The sequence below is a fragment of the Ornithorhynchus anatinus genome, chromosome X5 (genome assembly GCF_004115215.2).
Source record: "Ornithorhynchus anatinus isolate Pmale09 chromosome X5, mOrnAna1.pri.v4, whole genome shotgun sequence".
Classification (NCBI taxonomy): Eukaryota; Metazoa; Chordata; class Mammalia; order Monotremata; family Ornithorhynchidae; genus Ornithorhynchus; species Ornithorhynchus anatinus.
In genome coordinates this window covers 49904692-49930042 of record NC_041753.1, presented here as the reverse complement: position 1 = coordinate 49930042, position 25351 = coordinate 49904692, and the positions used below count along the sequence as shown (strand labels likewise).

The following is a 25351-nucleotide window of genomic DNA, read 5'->3' as shown; positions in this document are numbered from 1 at the left end:
AATATGTACATGGAGAAGGGCAGAGTTTAAACACTATATATGAAGAAATCACTTGACACTGCTGGGGAAGTTCACATGATGACCCGTGAGCAACAGGATTTAGCTAACACTAACATAGTCCAAGAAAAATACCATAAACATATCAGTCAATGATTGCTGGACAAGAAAAATGGGGAACTTAGGGTCCAGGTTTCTGCAATGATCAAAGGTTGACACATTAGCATTGTATCCAACCATATATGGTACACTGCTGTACAAGCATGATGAAAACAAAGAGATCTGATGACAAAGACTACAATTTTGGGGGGAGGGGAGAATGAAACTCTTTAAAAAAGATTTGCATAAAATATAAAATATAGTGTAATTCTGAATTTTAAAATTCACTAATTTTTAAAGGCTCTGAATCATTTCCAAACCCCCTCTCACAGTGTCCAAGACAGCCAAGTAGACCCTCACCACTCTTTTCCTCCTCAACCCTAGAAAGCTTACCTCCTGTTTGAGTAATGACTTGAATGTCACTGGACAGGGGTCCATCTCCAATCGAAGTAAAGGCCAACACCTTCACAGAGTAAGTTTTCTGTGGCACAAGATTCCCAATAGTGGTGATCTGACTGTCGGCTACATTGTGTTTCATCCAATTGTTGACATGCTGAGTAGGGTCCATGGTGTAATAAACTCGGTAGCCTTGGATCTGGCCATTAGGCTCCTCGGGTTCTTTCCACTGCACCAAAATGGTGGTTGAGCTCAACATCCGCGCTTGCACGTCACGGGGGGCACTGGATGGGGCTTGTTCTGAGGTCTGAGTCAACACGGGTTCACTGGGTGGGCCACGCCCAATGTTATTAACAGCCACCACTCTGAATTCATAATCAGAGTAGGGGCTTAGGCCAGCAACACTATAGCGTGTAGTTGCCACACCATCGATTTCCTTATAGGGTTCATCAGAGCTTTTAGGTTTATGCTGGATTATATAGTATGAGACTGGCTCAGGGTTCCCAGAGTCCCAAGTCAATGTGATGCTTGTGGCTGTGCTTTCAGTCACTACCGGAGTTCCTGGAGGTTTGGGTAAGGCTAAAAAATAAGACCAAAGAATGACATTAATTTCCGATGAACACTGAGTGTGTCTTTGAACATATGAAAAGGAACGACATGAACTGTATAATCATCGGTGTTACCATCACACAAACTGTCCTGCAAAGAATCTAGGAGGAAGCATTCTAAGAAGTGGCTAGTAGAGATGGGGGAGATCCGACTTAGTGCCACAGCACAGTGGGCCACTTAGAGGTCAGGCTTCCAAAGATATTCACTCTTACGTAATAATGCTATGTATATCTCTGATTCATTTAGCTACTTCATGTATCTAAAATGCCTCGGATACAAACTCACTTTAAGCGATAGACTCTTCCAAAAAGGTTTCTTTCCCAACATCAGCTAGATTGCCATTCTTTACGTATATTCTTTCATCAGTGATTGAGATACTGATGATTTTAAAAAAAGCTGGGGCTTCATAAACTTTATTTAATTTCATCAGTAGAAAATATATTTGGTAGCGGTATATCCAAATCAATTAATCAATGGTATTTATTGAGCACTTACTGGGTGCAGAAAGCACTGAGCTAAGCATTTGGGAGAGGGTAATGTAAAGGAGTAGGGATAGATAATCTCTGCCCACTACGAGATTTACAGACTCGAGGGGGAGACAGATATTAAAAGGAAATACAGATGCATATGTACGTAAATGCTTTGGGGCCAGGGGAGGGGTGAATATCAAAATGCTTAAGGGGAACAAACTCAAGTGTTTCGGCAACCCAGATGAAAGTAATACAACAGGGAAGTGAAGGCTTAGGGAGGTCTCTTGGAGGAGATGTGATTTTTGGAGGGCTATGAAGATGGGGAGAGTGGTGATCTGTCAGTTATGAAGGGTGAGGGAGTTCCATACCAGAGGGAGGACAAGAGCAAAGGGCTCATGGTGAGAAAAACCTAGAGTCCAGACCACTTTGCTCTTCTAGCACCATCTGGCCGAGTCCCCTTTCCCACATCCTCTCCCTGACCTGGAACTTCCTCCCCCTCCATGTACACTAGACCACCACTCTCCTGACCTTCAAAGTCTTAGTAAGGTCACATCTCCTCCTCCACATCTCTCTGATCTCCCTTCCTCCTCTCTCGCCCTGCTCCCGTCTATTCTTCACTCCACTGCCTGGCTCATCTTCCTGCAGAAACGTTCTGGGCATGTCACTACCCTTCTTAAACACCTCCAGTGGTTGCCTATCAACCTCCGCTCAAAACAAAAACTCCTCACTCTAGGCTTCAAGGCTCTCCATCACCTTGCCCCTTCCTACCTCTCCTCCCTTCTCTTTTTCTACTGCCCATCCCGCACGCTCCGCTCCTCTGCCGCCCACCTCCTCACCGTCCCTCGGTCTTGCCTATCTCGCCGTCGACCCCTGGGCCACGTCTTCCCACAGTCCTGGAATGCCCTCCCTCCTCACCTCCGACAATCTAATTCTCTTCCCCTCTTCAAATCCCTACTTAAAGCTCACCTCCTCCAAGAGGCCTTCCCAGACTGAGCTCCCCACTTTTTCCCTCTGCTCCCTCTACCCCCCCTTCACCTCTCCGCAGCGAAACCCTCTTCTCCCCCCGTCCTCTCCTCCTCCCCCTCTCCCGTCCCACCCCCTCAGCACTGTGTTCGTCTGCTCAACTGTATATATCTTCATCACCCTATTTATTTTATTTAATGAGATGTACATCACCCTGATTCTATTTATTTTCTATTGTTTTTATGAGATGTTCTTCCCCTTGACTCTATTTATTGCCATTGTTCTTGTCTGCCTGTCTCCCCCGATTAGACTGTAAGCCCATCAAAGGGCAGGGACTGTCTCTAACTGTTGCCGATTTGTACATTCCAAGCACTTAGTACAGTGCTCTGCACATAGTAAGCACTCAATAAATAGTATTGAATGAATGAATGAAAAGAAGCCTTCCCCAATTAAGGTCTCCTTTTCCTGGCTCCCTCTCCCTTCTATGCATTGTCTATGCATTTGCGTCTGTGACATCTGGTATTCACCTCAACTTAAAACCCACAGCACCTTGATACATATCTATAAATTATATATTTTATTCATTTATATTATTGTCCATCTCCACCTGTAGACTGTCAGCTCTTTGTGGGCGGGAATTTGTCTACCAACACTTGTATAGTACCCTGCCAAGGTCTGTACAGAGTAAGTGCTCTTTAATACCATTCATTCATTCATTCATTCATTCATTCATTCATTCATTCATTATTCAATCATATTTATTAAGCACTTACTGTGTGCAGAGCGTTGTACTAAGTGCTTGGGAAATTACAATACAACAAACAATAAACAGTGACATTCCCTGCCCATAACGAGCTCAGAGGCTAGAAGGGGGAGACAGACATCAATATGTATAAATAAAATTACAGATATATATATAATTCCTGTGGGGATGCTGGTGAGGGGGGAGAGCAAAGAGAGCAAGTCAGGGCAATGCAGAAGGCAGTGGGAGATGAGGAAAAGTGGGACTTAGTCTGGGAAGGCCTCTTGGAGAAGATATGCCTTCAATAAGGTTTTGAAGGGGGGTGTGCTGAAAGGGGGAGAAAATACCATTGCTTGATTGATTCATAGATGAGATAGGGGAATATTGAGTAGGTTGACATTAGAAGAGTGAATTATGCAGGCTGGGTGGTAGTAGGTCAGCAAGGATTAGCTAGGAGGGGAAGAGCAAATTAAGAGCAGTGCTTTAAAGCCAATTGTAAGGAGTTTGTTTGAAGCAGAAGTGGATTGGCACTACTGGAGATTTTTGAGGAGAGCGGAGAAGTTGATTGAACATTATTTTGGAAAAATTATTTTGTAAAATATGAGTCATGAATCTAAAATGAGTCTAAAAATGAGTAATTTTCAGAAAAAATGACTCCAGCACAGTGGAGTCTGGACTGGCGAGGGGTGAGATGAAGGCAGTGTGGAGGTCAGTGTGGAGGCTGATACAGTAGATACGGTTGGATATGAAAGTGCTTAGATCAGCATGATAACAGTTTGGTGGAGAGAAAGGGGTGGATTCTAAATATGTTGTGAAAGTAGAACTGAGAGAATTTGGTGACAGACTGATATTCAGGTTGAATGAAAGAGATGAGTCAAGGATAATGCTAAGGTTATGGGCTTGTGTGACAGGAAGTATAGTATTGTCTCTACTGATGGGAAAGACATGGGGAGCAGAGGGCCTGGGTAGTAGGATGAAGAGTTAGGTTTCAGATATGCTAAATATGAGGTGGTGCCAGGATATCCTAGTAGAGATATCCTGAAGGCAGGATGAAATTCAGTACTGGAGAGAAGGAGAAAAGTCAGGACTTGAGAGAGAGCAGCATGGGAAGCAAGGGCCTGGAAGCCAGAGGACCTGGGTTCTACTCCCAGTTCCACCACTTGTCTGCTGTATGACCTTGGGCAAGTCACTTAATTTCTCTGTGCTTCAGTTTCTTCAACTACAAAATGGGGATTCAATACCTGTTCTTCCTCCCATTTGTGTCTATGAATCCCTTGTGGGTTAGGCACTGTATCTGGCTTGATTAACTTTCATTCATTCAATCATTTTTATCGACCATTTACTGTGTGCAGAGCACTGTACTAAGTGCTTGGCAATACTTAGAAGAGTGCTTGATTCATAAAAGTACTTAAAAAATAGCAAAAAATCTCCAAACCCCCAAAAAACAACAGAGGTAGATTTGGGAGTTCTCTAAGGGAGTGAGTAGAGATAGAGAACAGAAGGGAACCCAAAACTGAGCCTTGAAGGACTTGACAGTTAGAGGGTGGAGTAAATGAGAGACAGTGAGAAGGAAAGAACAGAGAGATAGGAGGAAAACCACAAGGTGACATTATCAGTGAAGCCAAGATGAGATAGTGTTTCTAGGAGAAGGGAGTAGTCCATACTGTCAAAGGCAGTTGAGTAGCCAAGGAGGATTAGCATGGAATAGAGGCCACTGGATTTGGTCAGAAAGAATTCATTAGTAACCCTTAGAGAGGATGTTTGCTGTGGAATGAAGGGGATGGAAGCTAGATTGTAGACTCCAATTTTAGCCTTAGAAAGTAAAATCTATGACACTTATGGGTAGTCCGAGCTTCACTGGGAATCAATTTATGCTAAAAATCCATTTCTTGTAAAGAATGGAATTTGAACACTTTCAACTGGTTCCCTTTAAAAAGCTAATGTAAGAGAATTTCCATACTTTTTTCATTCATTCAATCGTATTTATTGAGCGCTTACTGTGTGCAGAACACTGTACTAAGAACTTGGGAGAGTACAATATAATAGTAAACAGACACATTCCCAACCTTATATATGCCTTAAAGAGAATTTCTGGCAGAACAGTCCTTTCACAGTTACACTATGGTAATGATGTTTCCCTATGCTACTCAAATTTCCTAATGAAAACACCTACTATAGCAAGAATGGCATACCAGAATTTTAAAGAATGAGTTAAGCCTTTTTACTTTTTTTAGTAAGGAAAAACAAAAGCCTTTATAAATCTTTTTCTTGTAAAATATGTCAGCATTATAAGATTAAACATAGGGGTTTTGAATGTCCACTTGAGACATTTTGAAGTCAGAATTTTCCTAAGAAAAAAGCCATTAACCATTTAACAATTAAAGGATACATAGTGATCAATAAATACCATTGATTGATTGATTATTACAATTCAAAACATCATGTTTGAATGTATTAGAATTATAATGATCTTATTCTTTCACCATTTCAAAAATACACATTATTTGAGTTGACAAGACAGATCCAAATTAGAATGAGAGGTTAAAAAAATATTGCTTTATGTTTTGATTCTTAGTGACAGATTACTCATTATTCAAGTACCAAAACACGAACATTAGTTAAGCATATTTTTGCTGAGATTCCTTTAGCCCACTCCAATAACTAGGTAAAAGTGTATTGTGTTTTAAACGAAAAAAAATCTCTAATCTGGGTTACACAATTTATTTTTTGGCTATTTTTCAAAGGCACAACTGATCAAATAAATTAGTGAATACATTTGGGTTTTGAAAGATTTTTGTAATGTGACCTTTCAATTTACATAAGGAGTGTTTTGTGTATCTTAATGCAGTGTGTTCTTCCATAACATGAGTTTTACTATGGGTTTTGGAAAAGACACGGAGGCTAAGAAGCAGCATGGCTCAGTGGAAAGAGCACGGGCTTTGGAGTCAGGGTTCATGAGTTCGAATCCCAGCTCTGCCACTGGTTGGCTGTGTGACTGTGGGCAAGTCACTTAACTTCTCAGTGCCTCAGTTCCCTCATCTGTAAAATGGGGATTAAGACTGTGAGCTCCACGTGGGACAACCTGATTCCCCTCTGTCTACCCCAGCGCTTAGAACAGTGCTCGGCACATAGTAAGCGCTTAACAAATACCAACATTATTAACATTATTAAATTAGGAAATGTTCTTCTTACAATGTGTATCTGTCTGGGTACAGTGCAATGCTGTGTTAGAAGAGACAATTTTGCTTATGCACCTGATGTTGACAACAGCTGAGTATTAGTATACTAGTTCTTCAAATTGTATTCTGTAAGAATACAATCCCATAATAATAGAATTGGCAATCCCACGCCAAAGTGTAAGTACCCAAGTATAACATACCTTTAACAGTGATCTGTGCTATTGCTTCTATGACACCAAGTGTTGACATAGCAACACATGTATAATTGGCAGATTGCCTCACATCATTCAATTCTAGGACATTTCTCCCTATTGGCATGTCATCTTCAGGTGTCAAATCTTCAGCCCCTAGCATCCACTTAACATATGGCATTGGTGACCCCACGGCAACACAGGTAATGTTAACACTGCCCCCAGGCATGATCTCATGGTTTGTAGGTGGGATAGAGAATCTTGGTGGAACACGGCGAACTGAAAGAAAACACAAAAAAAGTAATAAAAGATACAAGAAGATAAGTTGGAATGGAATAAACATGACATGCACTGAACAGACACTAATTAAACAATTTAAACATATATCAATTTTCAAAATAAATACAGACAGTACAAGTATGTTGTCTGCACACAAAGAAAACTAATCCATATTTACTTATTGATATCTTAGACACATTCATTCAAAAGTTGATTCAGACCTACTAGGGCCCCACAAAGAACTAACTACAAACTAACAATACACAAACAACATGCAAAAGATAAAAATCACAAACATATATATGTATGCATAGAGTTAATATGCATACATTTATATGCAAAGGAGAAAACTGGAGGGTCAACAGCATGCTCGAGTTGAGTACCAAAACCAACTTCAATGCTGCGTACTTCCAGTTGATGTGAATAAATGTGTTGGACCACATTGTCACATCACAGCCCTAGTACACATCACCTACAGTACACTGAAAGTGCAATTTGATTTGCTTTCAGACTCAAAGTGGATGCAGCCTCAAGACCTCACAACTAACACTGAAATGGACATAGAAAAAAATATATACATATGTAGATATATCTATAGTCACAGGAGAAAAAACAAGGCAAAGCCAGTACAAGAACTAGATTTAATCATGCGAGCATGCAAAGGACAGAATCTAGAGGCCCATGCATAGGACAGTGGGGAACAGAGGAGAGGGGCAAGGAAGAGGGGTTAGAAAATCAAAGCTATGAAAGAAAAATGAACCAACCAAGCAACCAGGAAGGTAAAAAGAAAATAGAAAGAGGGAAGAAACCAAAAAAGGGAACATTGGGGAGGATACCGTCCATCGAATGACAGGGAGATTTAAAGGTGGATAGGGTTGAGAGTAGGAGATAGCAGGTTGAGAGTAGGAGATAGCAGATTAGATTATAAAGTAACTGTGAGAATGAGCCACTGGGAAAATAAGCAGAATATTTAACGTTCAATATTCCACTCAGTTCACTTCTAAGGGAAAGCAACATAAACTGCTATATTGATCATCTTAAGAGTTGCTCTGCATTCCAAATAAAGGACAGTGGCCCTAACACACATAGCAGGACATCTCATTAACTAAAAGTTAATATTTAAGCAAACACGATACTGAGAAACCTTTCAGGCAATAACAGATCAGTGTTCCTGCTTCGGATATTCTCTGAGTGTGTGAATGGGTGTGGTGGAGGTGGCAGAAAGAGAGGACAAGAAAGAAATAGGTTTTCTGTTCAGCTTTTAATGGCTCAAGCCTCACACCACAGGTATTTTGGTCTTATGACCAAGAACCTAAGCTTTAAACAATGAGCCCCCAAATAGATGATGAATGAATACAAAAATAAATGATTTGTGAATCTGAAAACTCCTTCAGTTGAAATTGAATTTAGATTTAGATTAACCTCTGTTAATTCAAGAGGGCTGACTGTGATGGCCTCATGAATGAATGACAGGCAGAGCAGAAATAAACAAACAGCAGAGCATGGCTCCAGGCAGCCCAGTTACAGAGGCTACAGAGAGCAAGCAAGAGCCAATGCATAATTTGTAAGATCCAAGAAGAAGAAAAAGAACAACGGGAGACCCGTCTTCAGGCTTGGGCTTAGAGGAACACTTGCAGAAGGCATTCCTTGGAAGCAGACACCGCCATGAACAAAAATTGAAGACAGGGAGAAGGGGGAAAAGCAGGAACACTGACCAGGTTCACCAACCCCTATAATGTTAGGGGTTCATGCTCTCGAAACATGCATATGACAGCAAGCATCAGAAGCCATAACCGGGGCAGTCTCTGCTAAAACATAACATTAACTAAAAGAAGGCCACAATGCAGCTACATTCATTTCATTTGTATTCTTTGTTATTGGTTTAATTAAGTTTTGTAAGGTGGGTAAAAAGTAAAAAACACACCAACCTTCTCGCAGCTCTGAGGGATGTAGGGGGTTTGATGCAGAACACAATGAAATGAGGAAAGGAGAAAAACAAGGGAAACACAGAGAGAGTAAAAAGGCCATATCAAGGCTTTCAACTGCTACTTGAACAATTTTACTTGCTCTAGTTAAATCTCCCTACCTCTGTTTGAAAAGTTAGCAATTTATCACGGGTTATCTTAGTATTAGAAACAATAGCTAGCATCATTTTGAAATTTTCTTTTGGAGAAGGTATACATGCTTCATGCAGCACAGGAAGTTAGCATCTTGAAAACAGGATCATACGGTTTTACAAGGAAGTTAGCAAGAAATGGTCTTCTTCACACCCTCCCACTCTCAAGGAAAGAAAGAAGGAAATAAAACACCCCTGAAGCAAAATTACCTTAAATCAAAATTTCAAAATCAAGCTAGATAGTTTCATGGGATCACCCACACTACAGTAACGAGCTTAAAGCCACCTCAACCGTATACTTACTGTCCCTCCCTTCAGAGATTATATGCAGACATACCGGTCACAAATCTTAGCCTTTACATTTGACTGAAAGCTATGGGTAGGAACGAGGCATTGGGAATACTGGCAAAGAGGAAGCATTTCTGAAATCTAAGGAACAATCTTACCTAGAGCTAAAAATGAATCACTTCTTTCACTTACAAGGAAATAAAAATAGACCTTGAAGATTGCTTGTCTCAAGGACAAGTGATGTTTTTTTAAAGTACAGCCAGTACATTACTGCAGTGGCGGGATTACTTTTCAATGAGGTTTACAATTTTAAAAGTAGCTTTACGTATATACAAGAACGAAGAAATAAAGAAGTAGCCATAATTGTGCTCGGAATGTAGTTTTATAAAAAGTTAGTAGCTTCTCTTTGCAACTCGCCGCAGAGGTCATGTGTACACACACACACACACACACACACACACACACACACACACACACACACACACACACACACACACACACCCCCCCCCCCCCCCCGCCTCAATGCTTATAGTTTGACAGAGAGCTGATTAGTAGCACACCAAGCAACAATCAACTCAGGGGTTTGAAAGGGAAACAGAAGAGAAACCTGGGGGGTAGGGGGTAGGGGTGGGGGAGAGGAAGAACAAAAAACAAAAAAACTGAAAACAAAACAACAAACCAAAACAAATGCAAAGCACAGGGCTAAATCAATGCAGGAAAAAATAGAAGTCAGGATGTAAAAACGTAAATATACTTACAAACCTCAAATCACAGGATAGATTTGACTCGAGAGCTTTTCACAAAGAAATAAGTTTGACTAAGAATCCTCTTTCTCTAGTCTGTTTTACATTAATCTGTCACGGTAACTGGTAAACTATTAGCACGTCAATCTGTTTGTCAGTAACTGCACAAATCCTGTAGGTATCTTAACAACCCCTGAGTCTGAATGAAGAATGGATGCCAGGGTTATGTCATTCCTACCTCTGACATATAGATTGGCAGGGGCAGAATAGCGAGTACCCGCACTGTTGGTTGCAACACACTCATATTTTCCTTGGTCAGACTCTTCACTCAGTTCGATTTGGAGGGCACCTGTATGGATATAAAATACATTGCCAAAGAGTTGGTCAGGGAAAGCTTTCTCAACCCAGAACGCTATACCTCTTAACAATATGAAAAGCCCTGAATGCGAAGGTCCACTCAACGCCGGTTCATTTTCTTGCTAAGGTGCACAGACAGAAAATGATGCGATGAAAAAAACATAAAGAGATTATTTTTTTTCACATCATCAATGCTAGCACAGGAAAACAACTTTCTTTTTGGAACACAACATCTCTATATAATTAACACTTTTATCTCCTAGACTAATAAAATGAAGATGGGTGAGACTGCTTCAAGGAAGTATGGCTTTTAAATAAAACAAAAGATTAAGTTTTTGTTTTGTTTCGTTTTGGTCTCAAAAGTGGTGCCAAAGATAGGAACACTCAAAAATGACAGGCCGGGTTTTCAAGAAAGTCTTCTGCTGAAGAAAGCCAAAAATGTGCAGCAAGTATAAAAAAAGGCTGCTTAAAGTGAAAAAAAGAAACTGCATTAGTCAACCATAATTATCAAAATATTCTTTAAAGAAACAAAACTCCCTTAAGACATGCAGATTGGTAAGACAAGAAAGACGGTTTGCCACAACTTACACTCTTTTAGTACGTTTGCTGAAAAACAAAGAGCAGTTGAATTAGAAGACAAAAAAGTTCAAAAGCATGGCCTATGCCAACAAGGAAGAACCAACCAACCACTGCTTGAGGACCTCAGGAGGGCCCCCTAAGACACCCATCCAAATCCACTAGTGGGATTAGCAGTGTGGTGTCACAAAACCTCAAGAAAAATACAAAACAAGAATCACAAAAGAAGCCAACATTGTAAAAGTATCAAAAACCAGCAATACCACATACCACCAAGAATATTGAGTCATCAACCTTTCATTTCCAAAGCCTGAGGAATAGAAGATCCAAAAATCCAGAGACGAGTAAATCCAAGAAAAAAAGGAACAAGGGAAAAAAGCATTGCTGTCATTTGGGGGGGCTGGGTCAGGTGGAGGGGAAGTCATTTTTGACTTTATGACGTTGCAAAGAAAAAAGAATTGAAGAACAAAAACAAAAACCCTTTTGAAAGATAAAGACAAAAAGAAGATATTCCAGGTTTTCTTCTGCATGTCTGCAACTGTTCTCCAGACCATCTTGGCTTTGGTCCAGAACAAGAACAGCTAAGGAAGAAAAAATGATCTTTTTTTTTTTTCTCCAGTTGGACAAAAAAAAAAAAAAAGAAAAAAAAAAGAAAAAAGAAGAAGAAAAAGAAAAAAAGAGGGACAGATGGTACGCTGTGACTGGGCTATGGCCAAAAGACCTGGATATGCTTTCTTTGAAGCATATCACAAATTAAATTATCTTTTTTTAAAAATGAACAAAACAAAGGGGAAAGGAAAAAAGAAAACTAAAGGTCACAACATGAGAGTCACTGATCATAACCAAACAGGACAAAGGAAAAAATAAAGATGATGGACAATTTGGTGGGTTTTTTCAACAGGACAAAGATGAGAGGGATGAGAGGACAGAAAGAATGAGTAAGATCATTCTGTGAACGTTAGTTCAGCACTCTTACCTCTTATTGGTGTACCACCTGGGTGGATAATATGAATGCAAATAAGATTAGAAAGAAGAAGCATTAGTACGAGAAGAAGGAGGCTAGGGCTTTGGAAGAAGAATCAAATTAGATTTACAGAATTAAATAAGGTCTTAAAAGAAACTTGAATTACTATACTGGTAAAACAGGAATATATTAGATAGTAGTATTAGGTTACAAAAGCAAGTTGTATCGTACCACAAAGTGTGAAGGCCACAACTGGTGGCATCATCACGTTTCTCAGAAGAGCAACTGAGCTCTTTGGTGTTTGATGATATAGGGTTAGAAATATAGAGTATGCCTCACATCCTTAAAAAGTACTTTACAATAATGTATTTAATACAATGTTTAGGAAACTATTGGATATGCTATTTAAGTATATAGACAGCTGTACATATGTATATATATATGTATATATATACTGAATAGGATATACTGTAGGCTATCTGGAAACAAATACTATTTTAGATTGGATTATGCCATTTACTGGACTACATCTGTGTGACAGTAGTGTCATGTTTCTTCTAAACAGGTGTTTCTACAACAACAATGCCGTGGAGGTGTGTGTGCGCGCCACTACGGAGATCTGGTGACTACACTGACTGTTAGTAAAATGCATGCCATGCATTTTAATCATAAGAAGAATAATAAGAATATTCTGAATATGGAAATTAGTGGGGGTGAAGTGCGCTTCAGAACTAAGCACTTACCAATAGATTCTGGAGATTTAATACGGAGAGAAGAGAGACAGCATAAAAATATTATTATATTCCTTATAATTTGGCACAAAAGTTTTCAGAGTTAAAGCTTTATATACTAAATAATCTATGTCACATGTGAAAAATTAATTCTTAATTTACATTAACAGAAGGTTAATTTACACAGTTCTGCTGACAACAAGCAAAGAGGCAGTTAACAAGACGGTTTAACATCACAGGACAGGTCAAAAGCTGAGAATTCTGGGAAGACAGGTGGTTAAACAACTCAACTTAGATTATATAGCAGCATCACTACCAATGCCAAGATAAAAGGTTATTACAACCCCAAGACTATTTGGGGGACCAGCTTTATTGACAGATTTAGATTTTTTTTGTCATTTTAAGTCTGAAAAGAACAAAAGAATAAACTGGGGTTGAAGAAGAACTATTAGGGAAGGGGAACGGGCAACGGGCAAAGAGGAAAAAACAGCAAAAGCTGGAGTCTACACTAAAAGCAGGCTTCTGTAGATCCAGACACTGTAAGATTTAGAAACCTTCTGTGGCTAATGTGTTGGAAAATGCTCTTTCAGCAAAAGTCCCTTCTTTCATGGGTTACCGAGGACTTTCTTCTCTTTTTTTTTTTTAATACATCTGGTTTCGCAAAGGGAAAACGTTCTGTGTTGCATGTATTAGTGAAAGGAAAGAAGATGTGTCCAGACTTGCTAATCTTTGGTGGGTTCAAATGTGGAAGAGACAGCACAAAACACACTTTTATTGAATAGGTTTTAGTGTCGAATATGAAAGTTTTGGTTTGATGGATATAACCATTGGTACTCCTTGCAAGTTCTGAATGAAGTCCAATGTTGAAATAAATTTGTTTAAAAAAAAGAAAGAAAGAAAGAGGAGAAAATGGATCTGTCAAATACTGCAGAAAAGCAGTAAAGAAAAAAATTATCAAAAATACAGTCACAGCAGTGAGCAATATGGAGTAAACAGAAGCTGCAAAACACAGAGAGAGAAGGAGAGACAGACTCTGGAACAGGCTATGACAACATCACAGACATGGACAACACATTAAATAACACAGAGAAGAGAAGAGGAAGAAAAATCATTACCTAAAAAGAAAAATAAAAAATAGTGAGAGAGAAAAAGAGAAGAAAATACAAATCTAAGCATTAGTGGAAACAGTAACAAGACCTACCTGATCGTAACTGCTTGATGCGTCCGTTATTGTTGCTTGTGTCAACAGGTAAGAAATCTTTGAACCAGGTTATTTCTGGGTCTGGGTTACCGCTGGCTGCACAAAGCATGGTGGCAGTGCGCGTGCGCTCTACCACTTTTAATTGGGGCCCCATGTCGATGGTGGGAAAGCCCCGTGGAATTTGATCCTCTGAAATACAGAAGGAGAATATACGTCACTAGACCAGGTGAGGATCCAGGAATGACCGGCCAAAAAAATGGGTTTTCAGCATTCTGGCTTCATACCAATGCTGTGGTCCCCTTGAATGTGTCTCTTTCAGTGAACCGAGATGAATAAAAGTTAAACAGAGGAGGATTGCGAAGTATTCTGAATAGAAGAAAACTTGAGCAGATTGGGATAGCGACACTATTTTTTCTCTGTAGGGTTTCCAAAACGCTGTCGTAAATCTGCTCGGTGCCTATATGAAATGATGTTCTACACTCTTCTCCAGTACTAAAGTGGAGTATTATGTTATTGGTAGTTTTTTTCAATCTAGATTTTTTTTCCCATATACTATCTGGCTTCAAAGACTCTGTTCATCAGATCTTTATGTAACAGTTTGGGACTATGTCCAAATAAGTCCCCCATTCATCTGCAATGTGAGTCAACCACCCAGCAACTTGGCTAGAAATGGAAAAGGAACACCACTGTCTAAGGAAAACAGGGGAAGAATATACGTAGGTGGGCAGGCTGTAATTTTCCAGGTTCGAAAGTGGTCCGGATACAAGCCTGACACCTGGGAATTAAAATGATGACAAGCAATCAAACCTCTCTTGGAACAAGGATCTTTAAAAGTATGTGGAGAATGATTCTGCAGCCAGTCCAAAACACAGGTGCTACTAAGTGAATCCTTAGCATCATCTTGTGCTTAGTCCAGATTTCCTAAAAAGGCCTCTGCCCAAATTCCAACTGGACACAGACGTATGGCACTTCTAGAATCAATGAAATTATAGATCGGATGATATCAATTTCGAATTTTACAATATCTTTGCTGATTTTATTAGTCAGTGAATTGTTGAAAATAATTTTGCACCACCGGTCAAGCTGACAATCTTTATGAAGACGAATCTCGCTGTCTGTAATGGGATACAGGTATGCATGATGAAGATTTATAGACACTCTCTCTAAATATGAGTTTGTGAAAAATGGTGTGTGTGTGTGTGTGTGTGTGTGTGCATGTGTGTGCCTGCACACATAAGCATGCACTCTAAGTCCACATGGATGAGTTGAATCACATATTTGGAGGACATGAATGTGAAATAAGTAGTTAATTGTAGTCATAACCAGTGTTTTCAAAGGCATTAACGATTTACAAAAATACACTGAAATCACCAGTGGGACAAGGCAGACTCTCTCTATATCGCACTTCCCCCTTACTCCAGGACATCCACATCCCTATTTGGAAGTGCTGCCAATACTTCAAACTTAACATGCCCTAAGCAGAACTCTCCATCACTGTAGACAACACCATTCTCCTCCCTTTATCAAAAGCCCCATAACCTGGGTATCATCCTCTACTCATCTCTCTCATTCCATTCACACATTCACCAAATCCTGTCAGTTCATCCTTAACAACATTGCTAAAATCCACCCTTTCCTCTCCAGCCAAACTGTTACCACGCTGATCCAAGCACTTACACTATTCCGTTTTGATGACTACATCAGCCTCCTCGCTAACCTCCCTATCTCTCCCCACTCCAATCAATCATATTTACTGAGCTCTTGCTATATGTAGAGCAATGTCCTGAGCACTTGGGAGAGTACAATACCAAAGACTTGGTAGACATGCTCTCTGCCCACAAGGAGCTTGGAGTCTAGAGGGGAAGACAAACAGTAAAATAAATTATGGATATGTATGTAAGTGCAGTCCATATTTTGCTGCCCAGGTAATTATGTGAATAAATCATTCAATTCAGACTTCACCGTTCCTCAGAAACCTACGATGGTGGTCTATCCATCTGCATATCAAACAGATACTCCTCTCTCCTATCCTACCTTAACCTCACTGATCTACTACAACCCAGCCTACGCATGTCACTCCTCTAACACCAATCTAGCCACTTTACCTCAATCTCATCTATCTCATCGCTGATCCCTTGCCACCATCCTCTCCCTTCATATCTGATGGCCATAGCTCTCCCTACCTTCAAAGCCCTCCTAAATCACAGCTCCTCCAAGAGGACTTCCTTGACTGAATTCTCATTTTCTCCTATCACCCCTCTCTTCTGTATTACCTATGCAGTTGTATCTGCACCCTGAAAGCATTTAATATTCACGCCACAAAACATGTGTACATATCCTTATATATACAGAAAAGGAATACAGATATTCCCCTTTCTGTAAAGTATTTTAATGTCTGTCTCCTCCTCTAGGCTGTAAGCTCACTGTGGACAGAGAATGTGTCTACCAACTCTGTTTATATTGTACTCTCCTTAGTGCTTAGTGCAGTGCTCTCTATACAGTAATCACTCAATAAGTACCACTGATTGATTAATTGATAGATGAAAAGCATATAGAATGTGCTACCACAGGTAAGGGGGCATTACAAAATGTCAGTAGGTTCAGATTGGTTTGGGTAAACTCCTGGAAAATAGCTCTACACTTGCTTAACAGAAGGAAAAGCTAGAGTTTTTGGAAGGTAAATTCCAAACCATGTGGTTGGATGCTATGAAGAGCAACTCCAAACATCCTTGGGTGCCACTGTTGGAATAGCAGTCAATGATAGAAGGACCATTATTGGTCTGGCTGAGTTTGGCATTGTTTATGTTCTTATAAGGAGTAGCTGGGAATGCAAGTTATAATAATTACAATAACCATTTGAATTTCATCAGGCTGTGCTTCATAGTTATAAATATTTGATTACTTTTTTACATCTAAATAGCAGCACTAATATTGTTTGAAAAAGAACAGCCAAAAAGGGTGATTACCATCGCTGCTATTGATACCTAATGCTTCAAAGGTTAAAAATAATTTATTTGTCATGATCCCATATCATCCAATCTTTATCTTCTTGGCTTAGACATTGTGTCATCATTTCAGGTCCCTTCTGGAAAGTTCATACATCTTTTTTGTTTATTTGTTTTTTTAAAAAAAACTTACAAATGGACATCATCCTGGAATTCCTTACTGGTTTCTGATTTCCTCATTGTCTGATATCTCCCTGCTGGGTCCTTAATCAGTGCTAGCATAAATGTGTATAATTATTGCTACAGTAGTCACTATTTCTCCTCCGTGCTTGCATCTCCCCAGCACAAAGCCAATATCCACCATCAATCAGTGAAAAGTGTCAAAGGCTCCAACCGTCAGGCTACTTGCAATAGGCTCTTACCAAGCAAATCCAGACTTAATAACAATTTAAAAATGAGAAGCCTTGATCTCAGGAATAACTGACAAGGTTTGACTTGTGCCATTCAGAGAAAGAACTATAATGCATGTGCATGACCTTTCCTTTCCTTCTTAGCTCATAAGAACACTCCAGAACCCCCTTTTTTCATATACACAAGTGCACAACAAAGATAATCTATCTTGCATACTAATAGGATAGAGTATGTAAAGAGCTTTCCTTTCTTATTTTTAATAAGGGTAATTAAATTCCATCCATCCCCCTTATGCACAGAACCTCTTTGAATGCAATCTCCTCATTAAATTTTCATGAGAAACATCACAATGTAACAGATTCAAATAGCCAGAGCTGTTATACTTTGACAGTTGTGGCTTGTTTCCAATTTGGCTGTCAGGTATTTGGCAATAAAACCCAGTATTCAACATAAAATGGAATGGAGAAATAATGAAATTTCTAATTGGAATGCTTATATCAGTGGGTGTAGTTTATAAGATGTTAATTGCTTTTTTCCCCTCCAAATTTATTAGTGGTTTATACAAAACTGTCTTTGCCATTTGATGGCATCATACTTGACAGATCATCAACAGGCTTTCTGGAGGATTGGGAATCAAATTCATAAACAGCTGTATGTGAACCACCTAAACTTTTTTACAGGAGAAAAGTAGCTATCAAAAATTAGGAAATTATCAATACATTAGTAGATTTAAACATCTAACATGAGGTGGAAAGAAAAACATTTTGTCCTATTCATTAATGTGCTCATTAAGCCTTAAGCTGCATATCTTACCACTGTTCCATATTAATATTCAATCATGCTGAATTAGCTACTAATTCATCAACAATTTAAATCAGACTTGACCTTCACAAAGCCATTTGCTTCTGTCATTTGGAGAGGCCATTAAGGGCAGATTACTACGTACTTGTGCTTAGTGAATCGGATACGCAATACATATTTGGTTTGGAATGGCAGCTACAATAGACCAGGATATATAGCACATTCCTTGAATCTGTTCGGTGCCTTAATGGTATAAGCTGATATCAGGCTTAAATTCTATTACAGAAGAGTGTGAGGGAAAAAAAAGCATGTCAGCATTTTGCCAGAGTTAACTTCCCATTGTTATAAAACTCCTGTTAAATTTTGAGCAACATAGGATTCCACAAAAATGAAAACAAAACAAAAAAATCGACAATAACAACAAAACAGGGGAATTGTGAAGGCTGTTTATTATGTGAGTTTACAGGGAAAATATCCTAACGTTGTTTTACACTGTTAGGTGCTGTGGTTATTTTTCTTATCTATGGAAGATCATAGTTTTTGTTTGTGTTCCACTGAATTGTCTCATACTGTTCAACTATAAGAAATCTTATTAGTGTTTTACATCTACCACCACACCAAACCTTCAGCCACAATTTCTAGATTTGTTATATTCTGTTTGTCAGAGAAGACTTGTCCAACCTGACAATGTATGTGCCCAAAAGCAGGAACATACAAAATCTGGGGCTGAGAAAACAGCCCAAATGTCAAAGTACAGATTGTAGGAAGGGATAGTGAAGCAAAACCAAATCCATGTCTTTGCAAAATACTTTTTCAAATCAATCCAGTTTTTCCTGACCCCCAAACTCTTTCAAAATACCTTTAAATGATTCTCTTTCTGAATTAGCCCACTCATCTGTGCTAAAATTAGATCGATATTTTTGACATATATGTATTCCTATTTTATCTCTGATATTAAAACTTCCAACATTTATCGATCAACTAAAACTACTTTTCATAATAGTCTCAACCTCAATTAATCAATTAATTAATGGTATTTATGGAGGGCTTATTATGTGCAGAGCACTGTGCTAAGCCCTTGGGAAAGTGCAATTCAACAGATTTGGTCGACATGTTCACTGTCCACAAGGAGCTTACAGTCTACAGGAGTAGACAGATATTGAAATAGAGTAGGGATAGGGGAAATAATAGAGTGTAAGTATATTTACCACTCTTTTGTTTTCAGTTCATTAATTGTCATCTGCTTAAATCACCTTAATTTCATCCACTGTAACTATATGTCCTATCTCTTTAAATTCCACCTTCCTTTCTCATACCTATATCCTGTCTTTCTTTATGAGATTTTTTTCCATAACTCCACTCTGGCCAGCAGCAGCAGGCCGACCGACCTGGAGTGCAGAAATTTCTTTACTATCCTGGAGCAGACTTTGCAAAAACATCAAGAAGTAGAGTTTAAAACTGATGTCAAGTACACCAGGGAATAAATACAATGGCATGATATACCATGGGGCAATCTTTGCGGGCACATATCTTAGAAAGGAAGGTAAAGAAGCATCGGTCTATTTAGTCTGGGATGCTGAAAAGTTAAGTGATTTGCCCAAGGTTACACAGAAAGTAATTGACAGAGCGAGGATTAGAAGGCAGGTCCTCTGACTTCCAGGCCCGTGCTCTTTCCACTAAGCTATGTTTAGGGTATTAATTGTAAATGTTTGTTTATTATAATGCCAGTGGTGGTTAGGTTTCCTTGCCTCAGTGCACTGTTAAGTGGGCACTCAATAAACACTAATACCACTAGGGCTGTTGTGATATGTTCTCAGAGCTAATTGCAGCTGGCTTCATGCTTCAAAAGCTTAACATTGAGCCTTCTTTATCCAGATGCTGTTTTTCAGTAAATTGATTACAGTCATTCATGCTACAGTGTGATAGTTGCATTATTGAAACTCCCACGGTCAAAAAAGTGTTGTGTCAACTATTGTCTCGGTGGTAAACAAGGGGTTGGGAGGCTAAGCTTCCAGAAGCTAACAAGCCAGAAATTGGATGCTTTGGGTATTTTTAGCTCTATCTGGAAACTCAGAACTTGTCAGAGATCTGGATGAGCAAGGTTAGGGTCCTGCTCAAAAAAAAATAATTACCTCAATCTCATCTATCTCATCGCTGATCCCTTGCCACCATCCTCTCCCTTCATATCTGATGGCCATAGCTCTCCCTACCTTCAAAGCCCTCCTAAATCACAGCTCCTCCAAGAGGACTTCCTTGACTGAATATCAGTCGAGATAATACAAGGCAATACCACCAAGATTGGCTTGATGGGGGTGAGTCAGAAATTTGAAAACATCACACAGCAAGAAACATGGATAACATCTTGCAGCAACTCATGATCCTGAGAAATGTGAAGCCTGTAATGTGACAAACATTCATTCATTCATTTGATTGTGTTTATTGAGCACTTAACCATGCGCAAAGCACTGTATTAAGCACAATATAACAATAAACAGACCCATTCCCTGTCCACAATGAGCTTACAGTCTAGAGATTAATGAGAAATGAATGTGTACAAATAAATAAATAAATAAATGACGGGAGTATGAAGATCAATATACCTAAGGGTTAAAGTGGTTGTTGGGATGCCATTACCCTAAGGTGGTGGAATTTAAATGAGGAATTCATCCTATAGGTGATGGGATTTCAAGAAGGCTAGGAATCCTAGTGGTCTGGCTATTTTGAGGCAGGACTGAATTCCAAGCGGAGGGAAAGTAAAATGTTGGATTAGGGAGAGGAGAGAGCAAGGCACAGTGAAAAGGTTAGCTTGAGAGTAGTAAAGAGAGCAAGCTGGGAGGTAGCGGGTGAAAAGTGCAAATATGTAAGGTAGAGAGCCTTAAAGCCCATGTGGTCAGGGGGGTCTCTATTTTATAGCCTTTGGAAGTTCTTGAAGAGTGGACATAAGTATAAGGAACAACATTTTAGGAAGTAGCTCTGAGTTAACAGTGTAGAAGAGACTGGGGGGAAAGGCCGAAGCCAGGGATACCAGTGAGGAAGTTGATGCAGTAATCTGGTTAGGAGATAAGACCCTGTACCAAGGTGATGGCTGCTTGGATGTAGAAGGAAATGGATCTGGGAAATATTGTGATGGAAAAATCAGCAGAATTTATGAACAGATTTATAAAAGATAGCAAAAATAATATTTATTTGTATTTATGTTTGTCTCCCCTTCTAGATTGCAAGCTCAGTGTGGGCAGGGAACATGCCTACCTCCTCTGTCATATTGTACTCTCCCAACCGGTTAATACAGTGTTCTGCACACAGTCAGTGCTCAATAAATACGATTGGCTCATGGATTGATTGATTGAATGATTAAAAAGTCAAAGATGACAACAAAGTTGAAACCTTATGGGACAGGGATGGTGGTGGTAGTGTCAATTATGACAATGTGGGAATTCTTTGAATGCATCAACATTTCGATGATTTTCCTTTCCAGTTTCCCACCACTGAGAATGAAACTTCATGACACATAACGAATCTATCAAAATGTCAAAGTTTAGCCTTTGTAGAAACTTTGGAGGAAGTCACCACCATGGTCAAAACTTCCTGGATCTAATGGTCTGCTTACAGAAATTTATAGTGGCAATTTAAAAGAGATACTTTTGTTTCATAGATTTATCAAATATTTCCTACATTGTATATTCTAACCACCTATCTTCAACATCCAACATATGAGATTTCTTGCTGCACTAACATTTCCTTTCTTTTCATTAAGCACTCACTTCAGTCATTGTGAAGACAATTTTCCCCTCTGCTGATGTACAGTTTCATTTCTTTCTCACTGAACTCTAGTAATTGAATATGCTACTTTGGATTTTTTTCTTTTTTAAGAAATGATTAGCAACATTTATGGTTTCAGCACTAAAGGTCCTCAATGGTTTCTCTAAGGCAAAATTTAAAAAAATCCTAAAATGTGGATAGGATTATATTCACATGTTGAACCTATTGGAACTAAAGAGGAAACTTCAACAGTATTTAAAGAACCACAGAATTGTACTTCCACTATCCAATCTTTAAAAGGATTTGAATGTTTCATAGCCAATTAATGAGAATTTGGGAGTGAAGTAGTAAGATGTCCAATAAAGAAAATTCTTTCCACTACATGTACTTTTAGTTCAAAGATAACATTACAGAAGGTGGGATTTTTATCAGTTTGGGTGATTATGTCTGACCCGTCCACGATGTGGCCAAAAGACCCTTCCACAATATGTGCTTGTACAGACTGACAACATTTTCATTTCTTCCTCTTGTTCTTTTTTCCATCCCAACCTTGTCCTCCCCTTGACGTTCCCATCACTGTAGACGGCATCACCATCTTTCCTTCTCACTTCCTTCCTGTCTCACAAGCCCATAACCTTGGCATTATCCTTGACTACTCTCTCTCACTGAACCAACATATTCAACCCATCACTAAGTCCTGTCAGTTCGACCTTCACAATATCACTAAACTGCCCTTTCCTCTCCACCCAAACTGCTACCTCGTTAATCCAAACACTTATCCAATCCCACCTTGATTACTATATCTGCATCCTTGCTGACCTCCCAGCCTCCTGTCTCTCCCCATTCCAGTCCATACTTCACTCTGCTACATGGATCCCTTGCTCCCTCCTATCTCACCTCACTACTCTCCTACTACAACCTAGCCCACACACTTCGCTCCTCTAATGCTAACCTCCTCACTGCACCTTGAGTTTGTCTATCTTGCTGCTGACCTTTTGCCCACATCCGGCCTCTGACCTGGAACGCCCTCCTTCCTCATATCCAACAGACAATTACTCTCCCCCTCTTCAAAGCTTTATTAAAGGCACATCTCTTCCAAGGGGTATTCCCTAAGTCCTCCTTCCTGTTCTCCAACTGCCTTCTGCATCATCCTGACTTTCTCCCTTTGTCTCCCTTTCCAGACCCACAGCACATATGTACATATCTGTAATTTATTTATTTATATCAATGTCTATCTCGCCCTCTAGACTGTAAATTTGTTTTGGGCAGGGAATATGTCTGTTTACTGTAATATGGTACTCTCCCAAGAGCTTAGTACAATGCTCTGAACATAGTAAGCCTTTGATAAATGCAATTGACTGACTGACTGGCTTTGTTGCTAAAGTAAGTCTCTGCTCCAGATATTCACCCCATTTCTGACTGCTTCATGCAAGGTTGGTCTGCCTTCTCCTATAGTCTTCCAACTGCTACTGAGGTGCCATATCATCTAAGGTCTTGGTTCACTGTGTCTCTAAAACATTTCTTCCATCCAACTTGTTTAGGTTGTCCACTCAGCTCACCTCTGCTCAATCAGATGATGATCTTGCTGTCACCCCTTGCCTCATGTCTTATACAGCAAAAGTGTGATGCTATGAGGTTAGTGGTTTGAATGCATTCCTAGCCGTCAGCATTTGCAATCCTTTCTTGCATTTTGATGTGAAGGACTACACGTAGGTGGTAGTGGTGAAATTCCTTTAGAAGTTAGACGTGGTGTCAGTGTCAGGGTTGCACAGCCACAAATGAGAGTGGAAACTACAATTGTTCCAGATTGGTCTGTACCCTAGTGTCATTATGTCATCATACTTTGTCAGTCTCCCAAAGGACATACTTTGAATCACCGGTTCAATGCCTACCACAGGTAAAAAGATCAATAAACTGCAAGGCATCATCAGGAAGGAAATAAAAACCAAAACAAATGACAGTTTGGCACTACATAAAGCCAAGTATCAATAGCTAGGATATTTTGTGAGGTTTTGGTTTCACAAAAACAATAATAGAGTTAGAAAATATACAGTGAAGGGCAACCAAGATAACTGGATGGTGAAGCCAATTCTGGTTGGAGAGCAAGTCGACAGCCTCAGCAGGGTATGCAAAAATCCTAAATAGTTCTGGAAGGAGAATTGCAGGGACTACAAATCAGATGGTGCAAAGAGTCTGGCTTTGCCTACACTTCCCAGTGCTTAGAACAGTGCTTTGCATGTAGTAAGCACTTAAATGCCATTATTATTATAAGCAAGTGTGGTATTCTGAAAAAAAAAAAAAACTGGCTCACCTACCAATAGTGGAAAGCCCCAGCACTACTGATGGAGGGGCGAGGCCCTCCTGAGGGAGACACTAGGAGGTGGCAGTTGGTTTTGGGTCTTTAAGTGGTGTAATGTACCTGCCTGCTTCCCTGAGACCCAGCTAGAAAAAAATCCTTTGTGGATAGTATCCCACTCTCCTTGAACTTTACCTGGGGTAAAAATGACATTAGGGCTAGTTAATTTGGGGTTTATCTCAGACCAAACTCTATTTCCAGCCATTTCCTCAAGAAAGCTCCCAGGCAGCCATGTTGCTGAAGCATATGCTATCTGAAGCATATGATGTCTCCCTTCTGTTTATCAGACCATCAGTTTGGCCCTGCCAATCTTGAATCTCAGTAGTTTTAAATATTACCTTGTAAACCTTAACTTTAGTGTTTTCTGTTATCCTTTCCAATTTGTGGCACTGATTAAATCCCAGCTTTGTTCACATCTTGTTTGTTCATGGGGGCTTATACAGAATTATTGACTGGGTCCTGGCAGGATTGTTTAAATCCATATTAGATAGCCCTATATAATGGCAGGGTGGTTTGGGTTCTAGTTTGGAGTTATACAATAGAGCAGCCCCGATTTTGATCTCCTGGGGAAATAGCCTGGGTGTCTAATAATTTCTGTTTGAGAGTAGACTGAAAAGATTAGGACTCCTCAGCTTTGAAAGACACAGTCACTGAGGGAATATGATTTTAAGTTTATGAAATTAAGAATGGGGTGGCCAGGACAAACAGAATATTAGAATATTGTTCAGATAATCCCATAACACTGCTAAAACCTTGGGATAAATGTCAAGGACAATCATCTCTGTCCCCTTCAAGGACCCCGTTTCTAATGTCAGACAGAATACTGGGCTAAATGGATCATTGTTCTGACCCAGAAAGGGCATGTTATCAATCAATCAATCTTATTTACCAAGTGCTTACTATGTGCAATATAAGAAAGTTGGTAGATATGATCCCTACTTACAAGAAATCTAGAGTCTAGAAAAAAGACATGTTATTCTAACCAGGGTAATCAAGTGTTGGTGGGGGTGGGGAGCTTGAATGTTGCTTTCTGAGTCCCACTTCTTTCCTCATGTCCAATCATGGAGAAACAGTGTAGAACTTGAGGGTGGAGGAAGTCTGGGCTGGCATCCAACGTTTGGCCTGCCTTGAGCAGTGGGCAGATCTTTCTTGCCCTTCAGCTTTACACGACATCATTT

General features: G+C 39.6%; 1 protein-coding gene across 42 annotated transcripts in view; it reads right to left on the bottom strand.

Annotated features, from left to right (window-relative positions):
- Nucleotides 1–25351, bottom strand: part of PTPRD (protein tyrosine phosphatase receptor type D) — a 1860044-nt gene that overhangs the window by 171337 nt on the left and 1663356 nt on the right. For 20 of the 42 annotated variants that reach the window (XM_029056273.2, XM_029056261.2, XM_029056268.2 and 17 more), the window contains 7 exons: nucleotides 13902–14090; nucleotides 12713–12721; nucleotides 11982–11999; nucleotides 10311–10421; nucleotides 8854–8865; nucleotides 6656–6925; nucleotides 490–1071 (listed from right to left, as the gene is read on the bottom strand). In XM_029056273.2, coding sequence (XP_028912106.1) covers nucleotides 490–1071; nucleotides 6656–6925; nucleotides 8854–8865; nucleotides 10311–10421; nucleotides 11982–11999; nucleotides 12713–12721; nucleotides 13902–14090 — 1191 coding nt within the window. The remainder of the gene's footprint in view (nucleotides 1–489; nucleotides 1072–6655; nucleotides 6926–8853; nucleotides 8866–10310; nucleotides 10422–11981; nucleotides 12000–12712; nucleotides 12722–13901; nucleotides 14091–25351) is intronic. The other 22 variants (XM_016225303.3, XM_007655609.4, XM_007655610.4 and 19 more) reach the window with 7 other exon arrangements.